Raw genomic sequence first — 19428 nt, 5'->3', positions numbered from 1 at the left:
AGGGACACATTCTTGTTTTGGAATAAGCCACGCCCCCTGTCGCAGTGACGTCAGTGGCAGCCTCGCTCCTGGTTGGTTGTATCTCTGGCAGCATGTGCTGTGCAGCAGGCAGTGAATGAAAGTTGCTTTCTCTCTGATGAAACGTCCACGCAGCATTACACTCTCCAGTTGTAGCGTTTCCCCTTTTGAGCTGCGATGTCTACTAAACTGTTAACTGTGAACAACACAGTTTTCAAGTGTTTGAAGACTCTGGTGAACAGTAAGGTAAGGCTCTCCACATAACTTGCATGTGTATATTTTGTGTGCTTTGCTAATATTGCGGGTGTTACTTTCCAGCACCGGAGCCGCTTCTCTTGGGTCCGTGAGTTTGAAGGGTCGCAGCTGTCTCACTCTGAAGGATTTCAGCTCGGATGAGATCAAGAGGCTGCTGTGGGTGTCTGCGGATCTAAAACATCGGATCAAGCATGAAAAGCAGGTAGTTAGTGTTAGCTAAATCAGTGTAAACCACTGGCCCAGTGTCCTGCAGTTTTACTGTCTAACTTAAAGGGTCATTTAAGGAAGTTACTGTTGTTTCTGTTTCAGTATCTTCCTCTACTGCAAGGAAAGTCGATTGCAATGATATTTGAGAAGAGGAGCACCAGGACAAGAATGTCCACAGAGACAGGTGTGTGTTTTGTGTATAAGTTAACACACACAAGTGTAGGTCATGTGCTTCAGTCCCCAATGCAGAACAGAACAGTGGTGTGGGCACATTTTTATAAATGCAATAAGCAGCTTTCAAGTGTCAGATTTACACTTTTAATTAACATTATTTGAATTTAAACCTTTTAAACCAGACTTTTTAAATGACATTTATAAGCACCTGACTCATACTGTCCACAGGGCTGATACTATTCATCAGTGTGTTCAGTGGTGGTAAAAGTCATTGTGAACACATGCACAAAAGATTTGCTGAAAGGCAACTTTCAGTGCAGCGCTCCAACAGTCTGCATCTGAACTTTTCCCCTTTGCCGTCCCACTTCAACACTAACATGAGGTTGTGCTTCTTCTTCTTCTTCTTTCTTTTTTTTAACACAATGGTCATTTAAGCTGCGGGTAAGGATAAGTTTGCCCCAAAAATGCAAACAATATCCACTAACCCTAAAGCTGATGGAAAGTCAGGTGAAGTTTCGTAGCCTATAAATCATTTCTTGAGATCCACTGGCAAAACAGCATTGCAGTGTCCTCCTTAACAACTGGAGTAGGTGAGGACCTGTTTTTAAATGTAGAATAACAACCAGAAAGAAACAGAAAGTAGCTCCATACAGCTCATCATGCATAAGCCACCTCTTTGGAAACACAGAGATCCCAAATTGATTTGAAAAGACAGTATTCATGCCCTTTCTAAAACGGCAGTCTTCACTGTAGCTGCTAGGCTAAAAGCATTAGCGTGCACCCCGTCTGAAGTGGGCATATAAGATCTTGGAGCTTCTGAAGACTTGGATTACACCAGACGACCTTTATGTAACCATTTTATTTCCCCATTATTTTTGGAGTTTATAACAAGTCCCCAACTACTTCATATGTTTTCAATCTGCATGAGGGTAAGTAGATAGTGACTGAATATTCATTTGTGGGCAAACTTCTCCCTTAATATTGTGATTCCAGGTTTTGCTCTGCTGGGTGGGCACCCTTGTTTCCTCACCTCTCAGGACATCCACCTGGGAGTGAATGAGAGCTCCACAGACACAGCAAGGTGAGTCTTATAATTATGCAATGACATTAATGTCAGTCAGTTATTGGACGTAGGCCATTCATGTGCACCCGTTTGTTTATGCAGGAAAGCCTTAATTAGCATGACATTTTTTAGTCTAACTCTGCCTCACATGAGTTGTTCAAGTTAGTAACAGTTGTCTGATGTCTGCTGCTAACATCTGAAGGAAAAGGAAAGTGTTTGTGGGTCAGTATATGAACCACAGCTCCTGTGTACCCCTCTGTAACTGCTAAACTCCCACCACAGGGTTCTCTCAGGACTCTGTGATATTGTCTTGGCACGAGTCTACAGTCACTCGACACTGGTGGAGCTGGATAAGGAGGCCTCCATCCCCATCATAAATGGTCTGTCTGACCTCTACCACCCAATCCAGATTCTGGCCGACTTCCTCACCTTACAGGTACCGCAACCCCTCAATATACTGTGATTTTCATCCAGTAAATGATAATGTTTACTAAATTACTACCGTTCTCTTCCAGGAGCATTATGGGTCTCTGAGTGGACTGACAGTGAGCTGGATTGGAGACGGAAACAATGTCCTGCACTCCTTCATGATGACTGCAGCCAAACTGGGAGTTCACCTTAAGATCGCTACACCAAAGGTTTGCCTCGCTTTGTGTGGTCATGTACATTCGACGTCTCATTCAATACTCCCCTCTTCTTTCTGGTTTCTTGTTTTGTGGATGCAGGTTTAAATCCATGGCATGGATTTGAAGCATCTGATTTCTCCAGTTGCTTCTTGCGAAACAAACAGCTGTGGTTGACGGTATCTTGTTTTTCAGGGGTATGAGCCAGAGCAGAGTGTTATCCAAGAGGCACAAAGACTCTCCAGAGAGGTGAGGCCTTCTTAAGATGTAATTCTTATTTTAAAAAAGTCCTCTTGTTAAAGGACTGCTTATTAATTCATAACATTGCATTTTGTCTCAGCATGGGACCCAACTGGTTCTGACCTCTGACCCGATGGAGGCCGCCCATGGCAGCAACGTCTTGGTCACAGACACCTGGGTCAGCATGGGACAGGAGGAAGAGAAGAAGAAGAGGCTCAAAGACTTTCAAGGCTACCAGATAACCATGAAGGTAAATAAGAACACTGTCTTCGCTTTATTAAGAGGCTAAATCCAAATTATTGGGTCGCCTGCAACATACAGGAAGCTTTTAGAGAAATTAGCAGTTATTTTTAGTCAGTGCCTACTCCCACACTGATTCCTTTTGACGGCTGTACACGATCTGCGATAGTAAGTAAAACAGTTGAGAGCAAAACTGTCTGTTTTAAAGGTTCGCCTGCTGACTGCCTGTACAGAAAGCAGTAGAATTCAACATTCTGCTAATTGTTTATGTGAGAAACTCTAACACTAATTACAGACTTCATCTGACATGTAAATCGTCACGCAAGCTCTAAGTAAAACTCTTGCACAGGCACGTAATTATATTGGTGACACCATTTTTCTGAGACAAAAAAGTAAAGTAATCATTTCGGTAAATATAAGTATGTCTTTATGTCTTGCCAGTAAATATTTGCAATATTTTCTGTCCCTGAGCAAAGAAGCAGAGTTATGTTGAAATAAGTTGAAATAAGTCTGAGCTCCATGTTTTGGTATTGGTCCGCTACAGACAGGAAGTGTGACCAAACCAGACTGGACCTTCTTGCATTGTCTGCCCCGGAAAATGGAGGAGGTGGACGACGAGGTGTTCTACTCCTCACGCTCCCTTGTGTTCCCCGAGGCAGAGAATAGAAAGTGGACGATCATGGTGAGGGACTTGCTTAAACACATTATTTGATGTATAATTTTTTTTTTTACTTACAATTTACAACTGTTCTCTGTTTCAGGGTCTGATGGTTTCTCTTCTGACTGACCACTCTCCACAGATCCCCAAGCTCAAATTTTAACATCAGGTCTGAATGTGGACTTTTACTTGTGTGTTATGATGGATGTCAATAGTACAACAATTTATAACACTATCACAAAACTAGAGGGATTACCAAAGTGTCTGTGTTTACGTTGTGTAATTCATAGCATTGATCATGAGGTTTACAGTGTAAATGTCATTGCTTGTGTTACTGAAAAGAAAAGGATTACTGAGCCTTTCTTCAACTCATTAACAGTCTCTAACACTATCAACCTGAGCTGACCAATCACATTCCTTGCAGTCCCTGCACGGTGTTTACACAGCCGCTGAAACTCCCAACATATACTTACATTTTTTGAGGAAATGCACATAATTTGCTGTGCCTAAGCTCCTTTAATGCACATGTATAAACCCGGCTTTACAGCCAAATGCTTTGATAACACCACACTCTGCCATTACCACACCACTGCTTAAGACAAATCACATATAAACTGAATTTAAAGTTACAGCAGACCGTGTTTTCAGAATACATCATACATTTGAAAGTACTGATTCGACACAGTAAGAAAAACAGTTTGGAAATGCTTGAAATTGGCTCGTCAAAGGTTATGCATCATAGCAGTATAGATCACATGGTATTCAGAGAATGGGCTGAAAAATGGACAGAAACACAGGTATTGTAGATGTCATAAAGCAAGTCAACATTGCATTGAATGTTTAATTGGATGAATCCCCCTCCTGCATGGTTAAACCTGATTTTATTATCCTTTTTAAGTCTGAATGTACACAAATGTGCCTTTTACATCATGCTCTTCACACTTCTTCACTTCAAGAAGAACAAAACTGAGAGAATCAAATTGTTGTTCACTCACTACAAACAATAAAACATTACACTCTATCCATAGTTTTAGTCAAAGTCTACAGAAGTCCAGTTTTTGTTGCAGTGGGACCTAAACACTGTCTGAAAACCAGGGTTTAGTTATTGAGTACTCTCCTGCACCTTTAATTACAGATACAGGTAAGTAATACATTTACTTTGTGATCCCCTTGTCTGTACTTACTTCTACTTAAGTAAAATACTCATAAAATGCAATAACTGTACTCATTAGATTGGTTATTATGGTATTCTCCCCAACACACTAAAAAACAAACTGCCACATAAGTTTTTAAAACTCTCTTCTTGTTGAGATTTTATTTTTTGTGAACTCTTTTTTACTGAGATGAGCAATAAAAAGATGGTGCAACAAGCTCGCAACAAGAAAAGAACAAGAACTGATGGCGTTGATATTTTACTCCTTCCTCCCTCCATTAACCACAACATTTACCTCCAATTAATCACCACATATTCCATTCAGACCTGTGCTCTACTCATCTTTAGACCTTATGGAGAAGCAATTTATCTACAGTATAGACTGTGATCACAATTGCTATTGCTTATTAAAAATGAGTCAGGGATATTGGGATGTGGGTGCATTTATGCAGGTGCATAGATAAGGAATAGAAGTAGAATGAAAATGTCACATTTTTGGGGACTAAAAATATTCACTAAACAAAAAATAAAATATTGGGTTTGTCACAGAATAGACAATCAAGTAAAACACAAAAATATCCCCGTGTAATTTTTAAGTAGTGTATAATAATATAGAGATAATAAGTATACTTATTTAAATGTTGAAAAAAAAAGCAAGGACCTCTTAATTTCTAAAACAACTAGCAGTGTATTCATTTTTTTGTCCATCATCAGTTTATCTTTTTAGAAATTTGTTCTCCCAGCCACATTGAATACTTTATTTGTTTCTACATTTCTCACAACAGAATTCCATCTATGCCAGGGACCACATTTGACACAGTGTTGTGGATTGTGTTGGTTAGTCTTACTGCATATTATTGAACATATGTACATAATACGGCAAGGCAAGTCTATTTGTATAGCACTATTCAGGCACAAAGACAACTCAAAGTGCTTTATAGGGGCATACAATTACATTAAAAGACATTATTACATTTAAAGTACATTGAAAACAGGCAGGAAGACATGAAGAAACAAAATATTAAAACAAGTTGAGAAATAGGTTTGAAATTGCTTCCATGAAAGGCACTGGCAAACAAAAAGGTCTGCAGCCTTGATTTAAAAGAGGTGTGAGTTGGAGATGGATATGTGGTGTGTAATAACTGAATGCTGCTTCTGCATGTTAGGTTTTGACTCAAGTGACTGAAAACAGCCCTGTACCTGTTGATAACGCAGCAGCAGATCAAAAATGTATTTTGTCCCAAAACCATTCAGTGCTTTAAAAGCCAACAGCAGGATTTTGAAATCTATTATATGACTGACAGGAAACCAGTTGAAAGTTCTGATAAATGGAGCGATATGATCTACTTTTTTAGTTCTTGGGCCAAAAAAGTACATAATCCCTGTAGAGCTCAACACATCACTCTTCCAGACCAGAGGGCGCCATCTTATGGGCGGGGTCGGTATCGTCTCGCCTCTCTGATTGGATAACGAAAAGATAACTTGTTTGTGCGGGAAGCTTTGATCTACGTGGGTGGTCCGGCCGGTGAAAACGATGCTGCGTAGTGCTTCATTCATAAACATCACCAGCCTGTTATTATAGGAACACGCAGGATTACATGGGCTTTTGAGTTTTTGTAAACATAAACACAAACGCCTCCACTAACTACATGTCGCATCCGAAGCAGAAGAAAGCGTACATTCATTGTTTTCAACACATCGTCGTGATGATTAAAAAACGCCCGACTTCAATGCAACAGCACGACAATACTCCCCACGTTAATGACAGGAAAGTCATGTTAGCAGCTGTAATGGCGTAATGAAAACAGGGCGACTCGCATCGACGACCACCCACACCGTGAAGGAGTCTGCTAGGAGAGGGAGTAGGAACTGAGGTGGGAGGAGGACGCCATTGCAGCCGCAGCTGGCCGCCTGTGATTCGGCTGAGGAGGGACAAACGTTACTAGACTCAACAATGTCGGGGGGCTTTGAGAGACTTTTCAACCGCAGCCCGCCGTTACTCGGTTGTAGCGTGAAAACGGACTAGCAGAATGGACGGTTTGCCCTTCAAGAGGAGAAAATGTAGAGCCACAGCGCCGAGTCGAAACAGGTAAAGAGGGATAGCTGTGTTTCAGGGGGACAATGGGAGAAAGTTTGAGCTAACCTAAGCTAACTAACGGTAGTTGCTTTCGCTAAGTTAGCGTCACTGCTAGCGAACACAAACTAGTGCAGTCGCAGCTCTGCATCCTCTTCACACGTCTACTTTTGTCAGTGTCGAGCTGCACAGAAACATTAAATGTCGCCAGGCTTCGGCTTTAACCTCCGTTTTCTTGCCACTTTGGGTTAACTGTGTAAAAAGTTAGTTATCCCGTGAATCGTCATGGTGAGAGATGGGAACTCATATGCTTCTCTGTTGTAATACAGCGGCCGTTTGAATTGTAGACACCTCTCCACGACTGCTTGGTCAAATGTTGAGCTAACTCAGTATACGTGTGATTTTACCCTCTAAGCTTTTCACTTTGGTGTGACTAATGTTAACACTTGAAAGTAACGGCTCAGTTAAGGTAACGTGACTGAGAACATTCAAGTCAGTATCTTCTTCATCAGTCAGTCGTCAATATCAGCGATCTTTGAGCAGCCTCAATCGAAGCTAAACCAGCAGCGCAGCAGTTGATGAATACTTAGGTCACTTCAAGGTAAAGTCCTGCATTTAAAATCTTAACAAGTAACAACACCTTACAGCTGGTGTCATTGTTATGTTGTTAGTTATTACGTCATTGTATTATTACTTTAAAGATTGAAGTGTTAAGAACATTTGAATTGTGTAGCTGTGTGTAGGCGAGTTATTTATATATATATATATATATATATATATATATATATATATATATATATATATATATATATATATATATATAATATAATACATGTACATATATGAATGAAATATGTGTTGTCCTTTAAAGTCAGTTTGTTAATACAGTATATTCAGCCATGAAAACAAATAGTTTGACTTGGGTAGTTTTGGCATAAAGAAATCATTTGATGAAGATCTTTCTCTTATGTTTAAAATTTATTTCCCAAAACTACACAGTGTACCTTTAAAGCCACAACTACCTAGTTTTATTAGCCATTTTTGCAACCACCAGTTCCAGTTGATATCTTTTGAGTATGAAATGTAAATAGCTGTCTCTTAAAACTAGCCTGAGCTGTGTAATCCATTACTGTGATCATAAAGTCTGCTTGCATGTTTTACAAGTTACAATATTGTTATGAGGGTATGCAGTGCAAATGTTTGATATCAAAATGCAAGCTGACGTGAAAAAACAATTCTCAGTTATGAATGAAAAATGCCAATCCTTTTGCTCCAGCTTCGTAGACTTCCTGCTTTTCTATTATTTAGTTGTTTTTTTTTTTGTTTTTTTTTTGTTTTTTACATCATTATATCATCAGGTTTTGGTTCAAGAAAATAAACATAGACTTGGGGTCTTGGAAATCATGGCAGGCGTTTTTCAGGTGTGTTCTGACAATGTAAGGACCTAATGATACTTTTTTTTTTTTAAAAAGAATTTAATCAATAGATTTAATAATTGTGAAAATAGTCGTTAGGTGCACCCCACCCTCTTGCTTCCTGTTATGGATTACACAACTCAAGGAAATTTCAAGATGCCACCAAATTATTTTCTTAGTGTACAGGAATGAATGGAAACAATGTTTGCTTAAGAAAACCATCCATCCATCCATCATCTGTACATATTCTATGTACGCCGCTTAATCCTCTGCAGGGTCGCGGGGGGGCTGGAGCCTATCCCAGCTGACTTAGGGCGAAGGCAGGGGACACCCTGGACAGGTCGCCAGTCCATCGCAGGGCCACACATAGAGACGAACACTCTCACACACTCTCATTCACACCTATGGACAATTTAGAATGATCAATTAACCTCAGTATGTTTTTGGACTGTGGGAGGAAGCCGGAGTACCCGGTGAAAACCCACGCTTGCACAGGGAGAACATACAAACTCCACACAGAAAGATCCCAGGCGTCCCAACCGGGACGCGAACCGGCGATCTTCTAGCTGTGAGGCAGCAGTGCTAGCCACTTTTAATGATTTTAATGGTCCAGCAGTTTGTTGTACTATTTTTTTTAGCAATCCTTTATTCCTAATTCTGACAGCATAATCATGTCTGACCATGCCTTTCTCCCAACAGTCTCCTACCATTCCTACACCTGTCTGGTGGCCCACTCTCTCACCATGAACATCAGTAGGAACTGCACCGTGTTGGGGAATGGTGAGGGTCTGACTGCCCTGGAGTCAGTCTCCATTGTGACCATCACACTCCTCGCCTGCCTGGGGAACCTCCTGATAGTGGTGACCCTTTATCGCAGGCCTTATCTACTCACACCCAGCAACAAGTTTGTGTTCAGCCTGACCCTCTCCAACCTGCTGCTATCCATGCTGGTGCTGCCATTCGTGGCCGTGAGCTCAGCAAAGAAAGAGTGGGTGTTTGGTGTGGTGTGGTGTAACTTCACTGCTCTGCTCTACCTGCTCATCAGCTCTGCCAGCATGCTCACCCTCGGAGCTATTGCCATTGACAGGTTAGTGCTGGATTATGATTGTAATCATGAGTACTCTGATAATCATGGTATTGTCTTATCTTGAAAATGTATAAGAATTATTTAGACACTGTGTGGCAGTGCAACAGGCTACAAGCGCAACATAAATACAACTATGACCCAGAAAATTCAGGGTTGCTGTGGTTCTTCTCACTTTAGGTGTAGGAGCAATATAATTCACAATAATTGTTTATTTACAAAAAAAACATCAATTTTAGATAATGAATATCTTTGCTCTGTATTCAGTTGAATATAGATTAAAAAGAATTTCCAAATAATTGCATTCTGTTTACCGTTTACACAGTATACCAATGTTTTTGGGGATTGGGGTTGTACATCATCCTCTGTGTGAAGTTGTTGTAGCTACATTGTTTAAAATAGGATTCTTATTTAAATATGTATCGTCAGCATGCATTGAAAGTCCTTACTTACCACCTGGCAAAAGTTCAATATTCACTCTCTTTAAGCTCTTTTTTTGGTCTCCACCAACTCCTGAGGCAAATATTTGGCAGTTAAGCTACTAAATGCTCCACTATGTTTATCAGCTAGTTGCTAACTTTATTTGTCTGCTGTTTATCAAAGGATTATCAGGTGTTTTTGCTAAAAACACTTGAGTATTATGGCTGGAAACAAAGGTAATGGGGGCGATGGAGGTGAACCAAAACAGTTAAGTTGCAGGAAGAAAATCCAAAACAATGAGCTCAAAGACACCCTGTTTGGCTTAAGGGAACTTCAGAGTCATAATTTACGTGTTCCATTACAAACATTCATTTTAACGATTGTTAAATGAGCACTATGTAGTTTTGGAGAAGAAATTAAATCTCAGAATTTAAATATTTACAGTATTAATGAGGTAATAATACAAACTCATTTATTTTTTCCATATCTGAATAAACAAGCTGTTTGCAGAGGAAAATAAGTTCCCCAGAACACTGTTTGAAGCTAGAAAGGTGGCAGGGTCTGCCACATATAAACGTAACATAAGTAAAAAGGATGAATTGTGTTGTCCGAAGTCAGATTGTAGCAGTCCAATTGTTTAAAACTTGCAATCTTTTTTTTGGGGGGCTGATGCCCCATTTACACCACGGGAATATGCAGATATTTCCCTGCGGTTTGGCCTCTCATTTACACGAAAACCCTGTTTTTATCACAGAAAAAGATTATTTCTAAAAACTCCGGCCAAATTGGAGATTTCTGAAAACGCTGGTTATGTGTTGCCGTGTCAACTGAGAGAAACAAGGTTTTAGGTTCTCAAACATCACATTGTGCGCCAGAAAATGCTTAATGTCATGTGTGCGCCCTAGCCGTCTGTCTACATGAACGAACCTTGCGCCATATTTATTGTTTTGAAAGGAACAGGAAGTCACTCGTATTATTCGTTGTTGTTGATTCTGAGGATTCTGGTTGGCTTGCATGGCTTTATCCTTCTCCCTACACTGCCGCCCATAGGTTTGGCATAGTTATAATGGCGCTCGATGGCGTATTTATGCGGGTTGATGTTAATGACAACTTTTTTGAAAACGATGTTGTGTGCACAATGTTATTATTGAAAACGGAGGGAAGGGGGAATATTTGTTTCTGTAAATACCTGATCTTCCAAAATCCTTCAAGACTGATTGCAGGGAATTCAGATCACCTGTGTGCAGGGTGGAGAGACTGACTCTTGATTGATGAGTGGAAGCAGCTTGGGGCATTTCCCTCCCAGCCAATCACAATCCGATGACGCCCTTTCTGTAAAGGCTTAAAGAGGTGGGGAATGGCACACAGGTGGATCTCACCCTCATTCTGAACCTTTCCCTGGCCCATTAGGAACCCCATTCCCCTTAGATTGCCAGTGAGAAACACTGATCTGTTTAGGCCCTATTGGGTTTTCTTGGCTGCCCACAACATTTGTAGTGATAAACCGTGTTTATTTGGGAACCCCTCAAAATCCAAGTTTCTATATATTTTAATTGTTAAGACATAAATATCAGTCATTGAAGTTTTTTCTCTTCTGGTTAAAATTCCTTCTCCAAAACTACATAGTGCACCTTTAATTTGGAAATGTTGATGGGTGCAGTTTTAAAGTCAAACATAAAACAGAACATATCATTTTCATGCACAAAAATCAATGGATAATGGGTACAAATGTAGGCACTTGTTACCAGAATTTGTTGGATTGCCTTTGAGCAAGGCACTTAACCACCATGACCGGTGCATCTGCATCAGATTGTGGTTGTACTGGGCAGCTCCCACATGATAACAAGTGTGAGTTGGAGCATTGCAGATGAAAGACACACATTGCTGTTTTGTAAGTGATGTCTCTGTTTACACACGTTGTCAGTGTGGTGAGTAGTGTTAGTATTATTGTCTGCTAAAAATACATTAATCAACAGTAAATAGAGAGATACATAAACAAAATACCAAGACAGTAGATGAGATGAAGGAATGATAGTTAAAGACATCAGTCTTAAGTCAGTGGTTGTGATACGATTATCTGTTAAACTGAACTGAATTTCAACAAAATATCCTATTCAAAAAGAGCAAATGGAGACATCCTAGAAATTTCAATTTTATCACTCACATGTTCTTCACAGTGAAATTTCTTTTCTTTTTTTTTTTTAAGATGTAACAGCAGATATTTCAGATGAAAGTTTGACTCAAATTTGCATTCAGTTTAGTTGGATCTGTCATGAAAATTTCTTCCCAACCACTTCTAGAGACTTTTATGGACATCTGTATGAGAGCAGCTAAATTACATTTGTCAGTATTTATTTTACTCACATATATTTTTATACTCAATGAATAACTCAATATAGCCTGAAATTCTTAATTTCCCTCAAAATAAGCACTGTCTTTTTTAAATACATGTAATATGTGGCTTTACCTTGTTGCCTAAGTGAATATGAGATTCTGACATTCCTGGCCTTCAAAGACACATACTAATCTTCTGTTTGGTTGTGAAAATGTAGTGTTTCCCTTTAAGGTCAGTATGTAGCTTTGTAAATAAGATTGGTTAACCACACACTTAAGTCATGGTACTTTTCTGGAGATTTTTCCAGCTCAAGTGACAAGGATTAGTCTGGCTTATTACACAGTAACTTTAATGTGGACAGGCATGAATGAACCATTCATCTGCAGGGCTGAGATTATGCTTATTTTTAGAAACAAGAAACTGATAAACAAATACAAGCTGACACAGATGCAGCTAATCCATCCTTCTGGACTCGACTTTAACCCCTTTCTTTCTTTGCTTATTCTTCCACTAGATATTTGCTGATTTGAATAAGAATAAAGTCGCAGGAGTGTGTTTGAAAGAAGGGCTCACTTCTGTCCAATAGGAAAAAAGGAATATATTTTCATTCCCCAGTTTAGGGTATTGGTATTGTAGCTGGTAACATTAAAATTATACCCAGTCCTACTGAATGTTTCTTTAAAGAACATAATTTATGAAGACTAGACAGAATATTATACTCATATATGACAGTAATTGGCATTTATGTTATTTATGAAGTAAAAGATAAAGTCCCACTGAACATTTTGTGTTTCTGGGATTTTCTGCCTTTCTGTTTTGTGTCACTGTACATACATTACATTTGTGTTTTGGACCATCAGATTTGACGAAATCCCATGGGACTGTGGGTAATGACCCTTATTTGTGGCCATTTTCCTTATATACTGTATAATAGACTAAAAGACTGATCTGTTAAAAATGAATTGAATCTAAGTTTATTTTCTCAAATATTTTTGTTGATCCACTTCAGGTTGGAATTGACATTTAAAAATCACCCTGGTTATATCATACTGTTATTCCTGTTATTGTGGATCACACAAGACTATAAAATGCAGTTACTGAGATCTCTTGTAAATTAGCTCAGTAGCACACAGTCCTCACTGTTCTCTCTGCTGTCCTAATTACTCCCAGCACCTTTGGGAATCATTGATTACAGTGCATGTTTGTGTTCTTCCTGCCAAGCCTCTTTTTTTCTGTTGTGTATGCATTTTTTCAGAGAACTTTTTCCAGCATTGTTTGGAGGAAAAGCTCAGGCTTTAGCTTCACTCCGACACAAGCAGTCCCTGTGGACCAGATGGCTCCCATGAGACAAGCTTAGAGTTTTCTTTCTGCAGGGTTTCCTAACTGTGCTCCTCTCTCGACCCAACAGGTACTATGCAGTTCTTTACCCGATGATCTACCCCATGAAGATCACAGGAAACCGGGCAGTCGTCGTCATTGCTTATGTGTGGATACACTCCCTGGTGGGCTGTCTGCCTCCTCTGTTCGGCTGGTCGTCCTTTGAGTTTGACTGTTTCAAGTGGACCTGTGTTGCATCTTGGCACAGAGAGCCAAGCTACTCAGCCTTCTGGGTCACCTGGTGCACCCTTCCCCCCTTCTTCGTCATGCTGGCCTGTTACGGTGTAATTTTCCGCGTTGCCCGCATGAAAGCTCGGAAAGTACACTGTGGGACGGTTGTTGTGGCCCAGGACGACTCCAGTGGAGCTCAGAGGAACGGACGTAAAAACTCAAGCACCTCCACCTCCTCTAATGGAAGCCGGCGGAGCCTCGTGTACGCGGGGAGTCAGTGCAAGGCCTTTGTCACCATCTTAGTGGTGGTTGGCACGTTCCTCATGACCTGGGGGCCATATGTCGGGGTCGTTTGCACCGAGGCTCTGTGGGGTCAAGGGAGTGTGTCTCAGGGACTGGAGACTCTGGTGGCTTGGCTCTCTTTCTGCAGCGCCGTGTGCCACCCACTCATCTACGGTCTATGGAATAAAACCGTGAGGAAGGAGCTGCTGGGGATGTGTTTCGGAGATCGCTACTACAGAGAGTCATTTGCCACACGGCAGAGGACATCTCGCCTCTTCAGCATCTCCAACAGAATCACAGGTGAGAGAGCAACAGTGGCTCTGTATGTCAGGCTGATCAATTCAAAGGAGTGTTTACATCATTCTGTTGATGGTCTTATGTTCTTAATGTAAGATACTAAAACATAGACCAAGTATATTGAACAAGTATGTTTATACCTCTTAAAAAAGAAGAGGGTGCTGTCATAAATATTAAATGGGCGGTGCAATAAGTGAGTGACATGCATAATGTTGGTGTTCCTATGTTTATGTGTTTAGATTTACACTGTGTTGCTGTTATCATTTCATGTGTTGTATGATGAGATCTTACTTGTGTTCTTTCAGACTTGGGTATGTCCCCACACCTGACAGCCATGCTGGCAGGTGGAGGGCACCTGCTGGCCCCAGGCAGCAGCACAGGAGACACTGGCTTCAGTTTCACTCAGGACTCGTGTAAGTGTTGCACACAGGAAGCAGAAGTAACAGGGAGTCTGTCTTCAATTCATACCATATACTAATTCTACACAGTATGTTACATTTATATTAAACTATTTACATTTTTTCTCAGAAACTTTTGTCCAAAGCGACTTGCAGTAATTCATACATACATTCATACACTGATGGCAGTGGCTGCCAAGACACTTGGACGTGCAGACCAGGGGAATCGAACTAGCGACCTTCTGATACCAAGATGCTGGTTCTACCCCCAAGCCCCCGCAGCCCTACATACTATATATTTATAATCGAAGTATAATGTTTTTGACTTTGTACATTTAATTTGAAGTGATCCTTCAAAGGCAGTAAAATGTATTTCTCAATATGTAACTCTTGATTGTTGTGATCTTCGACTTGTGTCACCACCACCCACGATTCCAGTGTCAAATAACTGTAATCCTGGGTGGTGGTGACACAATTCGAACATCACAAAAATCAAGACTTCTATTTAAGATATGCCTGAAACTGACTAAAAATGCTTTATTTTTGAGTGTATTGTTGATGGAAACTATCCTCTCTGCAGTGCAATTTCGGGCATACCTTATTTTGTCCCTGTGAATACACACTACATACTTGCTAAAAATGAAGTCTGGGACACACATACTCCGAACATGTTATGTTCCACTGAACTTTTTCTGTCTGTTAATACATTTGATACTAGTAACTACTAAATTATTTCCATTCAACAGTGAATTGAAATTATCAGATTAATTGTGGATCTCTTGACCTGGATCAACCTAAATTTACTCCTATTTAAAATGCAGTGAATAAGTTGTTTGATTCCAACAAAATAGTTTCAGCAATCAGTTCTAAACAGTCTAGTATCTGAAGCCTGGGCCCTTAAACAGACTAATGAGTTTCTTTCAAACAGAACATAAAAGTCTGAGTTTGTAGGTCTTCTGTTGAACTGAGTGTTGGTTGATTGCTTCCTAGATTATTCATTTAATTTATTGAAATGAAAATCCACATGATTATAGAGCCCAAGGCGACATCTTCAAATTACTTGTTTAGTTTGACCAATAGTCTCACATATAAAGATATTACATTTTGACATCTTAGCTGATAAATTGCTTGCATCAGATGGAAATGGTGTGATTCACATCGCACATCGTGCAAACATGAGGTTTAAAAAGACTGACAGATGGTCTTATTAACTCAATGGCGTCATGCTCCCACAGCTTTGTTATAGTCAGACTCACATTCCTGTTTCACAGCTCATGTTTTCAGTTCAGAATGGCATTGGGTAGGGCAAGTAATGTCATGTGTAAAACAAATACCTCATTTGTGTCCTTTCATTAAGAATGTAACGTAGTGTATTCCTCCACGCAGGCACGGACGTGATGCTGCTGGATAACTTCTCCACAGATGGCTCCTCCCACCCACAGCACCATGGGAATCTGTCCGGGAAGAGGAGGAGCTCTGTCACCTTTGAAGACCAGGTGGAGCATTCCAAAGGTATCTGTCGTCTCCAGCTACACACCAGATTACAGGGAGGGGAGTTGGTTCATACTTACTGAGGGACTAGAAATGAGTTTGTGTACAAAGCAAAAAAATAATGCTAAACATAAAATGTGTTTGTCTGACAGGCCTAACAAAGTAATTTTTTTTTCCTCAGCTGAAAACGCATCCTCTGTTCAAGTCCACGCAGAGGTACACAAATCTCTCGACTCCTTCGCGTCCTGTTTGGCAAAGGCCATAGAGAGCGACGCCAAACTCACCCTGTTTGGGGAGGATCTGGGTCTGCCGGGGGGACTGTTTACCACCAGAGCTGCACCCAGACCCAGATACCTGGACGGCCAGAGACTGAGGCTGGAGAGTATTGATGAAGGGATCGTTAAAGATGACAGAGATGAAGAAGAGCAGGATGTGGAGGAAAAACCAGCCTGAACACAGCTGGTCTGAACAGTCTTATACACCAGTTTATAAGTGAACTGTGTGGGTCTTTCACCCTTCATACTACTACATATGGCCAATCATAGCGGTGCTCGTCCTCCTCTGTGGTACAGTATAAGAAGGCTGATCTCTCTACACATGGTACTCCATACTTGAAATCATTAGGAAACAGGAAGAGGCACATTATACATTCTGCTATGTTTGACCAGGTGCACACCATCAGTGTCTCTGCAAACTTTTATAAGAATCAGTGTAATCACATAGGAAGCCTTTACTACTGTAGCCCAAATTATCTGATTGTTGTAGTACATTATTACTATGTATTGTTGTGTTTCCTTTCATTATAACATGCCTCATTAGGGCTGGGCAGTATAAAGAAATAGAACTCCTGTCTTCCAAAAGACACTTAATACTGTTATCAGATCAGTTTGAAATGTCTCCTTTGTTATAAAAACGATGTTTCAAGCCTAGATTCAGAGACAGTTTAACAACATACTGCATACTGTTGCTCCGCATACACTGGGGCCCTTTACTGTGTGCCAGTACCCCCCTCTCTCTCATCCTGTTTCCTGTCTAGTCTTCAGCTGTACTACCAATAAAGCCTTTCAAAGGCCAAAAAAATACTTAAAAAATAAAATAACAGACTTAACGGTCATTCTTACAACCTCACTCATTACTATAACTTTGATAAGAGAGAACCAGACAGAACTTGTACAGGGCGTTCAGCGTGGCACAGCAGACATCTTAAAGGGAGCTGATAACAGTGTTGTGAGTCCTTTGGGTGATAGAAATCACACTTCTAGTATTTGGGCTTTTTTCACAGTAGACATTTTGACATGTCACAGGGGAAAAGAATCAGAGGTATGAATAAATCAAAAGTGGCTGAATTCAATTTAGCTGCTTCAACATCAGGATCCTGGTATCGTGCATGCTGGATCACTGGCATGACTTACAGGGTTGTTTGAATTTAATTGAGGATTCTTTGTTATCAGTCAATATGTGCACTGTGGGGAAAAAAGTGCAGGAAATTGATGGAATTCTAAAGTAAATAATGTGATTCATCATAGGAACTCTCAGCTTGATTACAGTGATGCAGTTTGTGTTTGTATTGCCCAGTCCTAAGCTTCATCATGTGAACAGTGTCTGTTGGCCAACATCTGTAGTCTTGATAAGGTACTTGCAGTGTAACATGGTCCTTGTTCTGTAGGGTCCTGGTGTAACCACAGGTTTATTGGGAACCAAGACAGTCACGATTATCTGCTACAGTAATTGCACTTGAACATGTGTGTACATGTTCTTATAGATACCACTCTCATTGTGTGTCAGATCCTGTCTGGTCAGTGTATTGCACACTGTCCAAGGTAATGCAGTGTATTAGCTGCAACATGGGTTCATGAGTAAATGGAGTACACAATTTGCCATGAACAGATGAAATGAGTATTTCAAAATTGGTATATTAATGAAAATGCATTAGGGGGAGCCTAATTTCATAATATTGTGCACATACTGAGCAGTGCAAAGCGACCATGTCAAAAAGTCAAATTAACCGAAAAACAAGTCTTATTGGAAGACAAGTTCTGTGTGAGCGATGAACGGGTCCTTATGTACAACACTGTGTCTTAGTAAATACTCATTCACACAGGTGCTTTACCTCAGTCTATACACTCCATCACTCCCTTTACTGTTATTAAAGGAACTCAGTGGACATTTGTAATATGTAGAGCACAATTCTGGTGCCTCAGTTTTACCTCGTGTCTTGTTATGTTTGAAAGGTACTTTCTTACTTTTGTAAGAAAATCTGTACACCTGAGAAGTGATGTAACCTTTGATTTCTACCACACAGTAAGTATTAATACAAGTATTTGCATTAAAGTTTTGTATCAAGATTCTTCTATTAAAACCTTTTTATATAAATATTTCTGAACCAATTAATTTAGTATTTGTGTTGCTCTGACCCCGTGAGTGGAGCATGTTGTGTCAGTACAACAGCCACCTGTCCCGAGCCTCTTGTGTATTACTATTATATTCATGTGAAGTTAAATGCCTGGAGCCGGAGTTGTCTGAAAAATCTCATTGAACTATTTTCGAGAAAGAAAGTTTCCAAACGAGCCACAATGTTAGTCTGGTTTGAAATCCAGGCGCAGACCAGCCCACCGTTCGTCCAGTCCGGTGCAGCTATGAGCGGTTGTCAGAAAGCAAAGCCTGTGTGAGTCAAGCGTGCAAAGCTGGGAAATGGCACAAGCCTTTGTATCCAGAAACACCTCTGCAGACACATACCATCAGACCTGAAGTGTCATGGACCACGTTGCATTGTGGACGATGTAGGCAACAGGTTTTGACAAAATAGAAGAATGCAGAATATAAAAGATCATCTCTGGTTTTGTTGCATCAAGTTTTGACATGGTTTCAAAAAAGTACACAATGCAGGATTTTCTTTAAAAAACTATCAAATGTCTTGTTGTGTCTGACAATGTTAGAGGAGTGTAATGCTAAATCAGTGAAGAACAGTTTTGAGTACCTATGCAAGTCCACAAAGACTCTCCTGACAATGCAAACAAAGATGGCAGCCAGTAATGACATTGTTCATCCCTCAGTTTGTATAATTTCAATGAAATTTAAAGAATGGTACTGTTGATCACTTTGTTTTTTCCTCATCCTGATGAAGTGTGTTTTCTGACGGCTGCCTGTATTTATTGTTTAAGAAAAAGGGATGCTTAGTTCTGTGATGCAAGTGTAGTGACACTGAAGAAATAGTTCAACACCTTTGGTAGCTTTGTCTTTATAAGATCATACATAATGACAGACTGTTCATGTCTGTCTAACAAGTAAAACCTGTTTCAATGTTCATATGGGAACCTGATTATTGTTTCGGATGAACTTAGAAAGTTGTGAAGCTACACGAATCCGTTAAGTTTTAGAAATATAAAAGTTAACTGAGCTTTAGAATTCTGCTATTATTCTGAATTAGATGACCTTTAAACACAAGTTACACCA

At 40.2% G+C, this 19428-nt stretch overlaps 2 protein-coding genes across 3 annotated transcripts; both read left to right on the top strand.

Annotated features, from left to right (window-relative positions):
• The first annotated feature begins 92 nt into the window (after nucleotides 1–92).
• Nucleotides 93–4505, top strand: otc (ornithine carbamoyltransferase). The gene is given in 10 exon segments (XM_037110540.1): nucleotides 93–302; nucleotides 337–475; nucleotides 583–664; nucleotides 1648–1735; nucleotides 2000–2153; nucleotides 2233–2355; nucleotides 2536–2589; nucleotides 2681–2830; nucleotides 3365–3502; nucleotides 3582–4505. Coding segments are annotated over 10 exon segments (1095 nt in total). The 5' UTR covers nucleotides 93–195; the 3' UTR covers nucleotides 3642–4505.
• A 1617-nt stretch (nucleotides 4506–6122) lies between these two features.
• gpr161a (G protein-coupled receptor 161a) lies at nucleotides 6123–18350 on the top strand. 2 transcript variants are annotated; one of them, XM_037110537.1, is made up of 6 exons: nucleotides 6123–6720; nucleotides 8820–9207; nucleotides 13368–14089; nucleotides 14392–14499; nucleotides 15871–15996; nucleotides 16157–18350. In XM_037110537.1, the coding sequence occupies exons 2-6, from the start codon at nucleotides 8864–8866 to the stop codon at nucleotides 16426–16428; spliced, it is 1572 nt and encodes a 523-aa protein (XP_036966432.1). In that variant the 5' UTR covers nucleotides 6123–6720; nucleotides 8820–8863; the 3' UTR covers nucleotides 16429–18350. The 2 variants fall into 2 exon arrangements, with proteins under 2 accessions (XP_036966432.1, XP_036966433.1); XM_037110538.1 differs by lacking the exon at nucleotides 6123–6720 and adding an exon at nucleotides 6753–7306.
• The last annotated feature ends 1078 nt before the right edge of the window (nucleotides 18351–19428 follow it).

Source organism: Acanthopagrus latus, chromosome 9 (genome assembly GCF_904848185.1).
Source record: "Acanthopagrus latus isolate v.2019 chromosome 9, fAcaLat1.1, whole genome shotgun sequence".
In the NCBI taxonomy this organism is placed as follows: domain Eukaryota; kingdom Metazoa; phylum Chordata; class Actinopteri; order Spariformes; family Sparidae; genus Acanthopagrus; species Acanthopagrus latus.
This window is presented reverse-complemented; position numbering and strand designations above follow the sequence as displayed.

What these genes read in the sequence shown, in the direction of transcription:
- gpr161a (XM_037110537.1), top strand. Translation starts at nt 8,864, where the DNA reads ATGAACATCAGTAGGAACTGCACCGTGTTGGGGAATGGTGAGGGTCTG. An exon ending in GGAGCTATTGCCATTGACAG is followed by an intron (nt 9,208 to 13,367) that starts GTTAGTGCTGGA and finishes TCGACCCAACAG; the next exon opens with GTACTATGCAGTTCTTTACC. An exon ending in CCAGGTGGAGCATTCCAAAG is followed by an intron (nt 15,997 to 16,156) that starts GTATCTGTCGTC and finishes TTTTTTCCTCAG; the next exon opens with CTGAAAACGCATCCTCTGTT.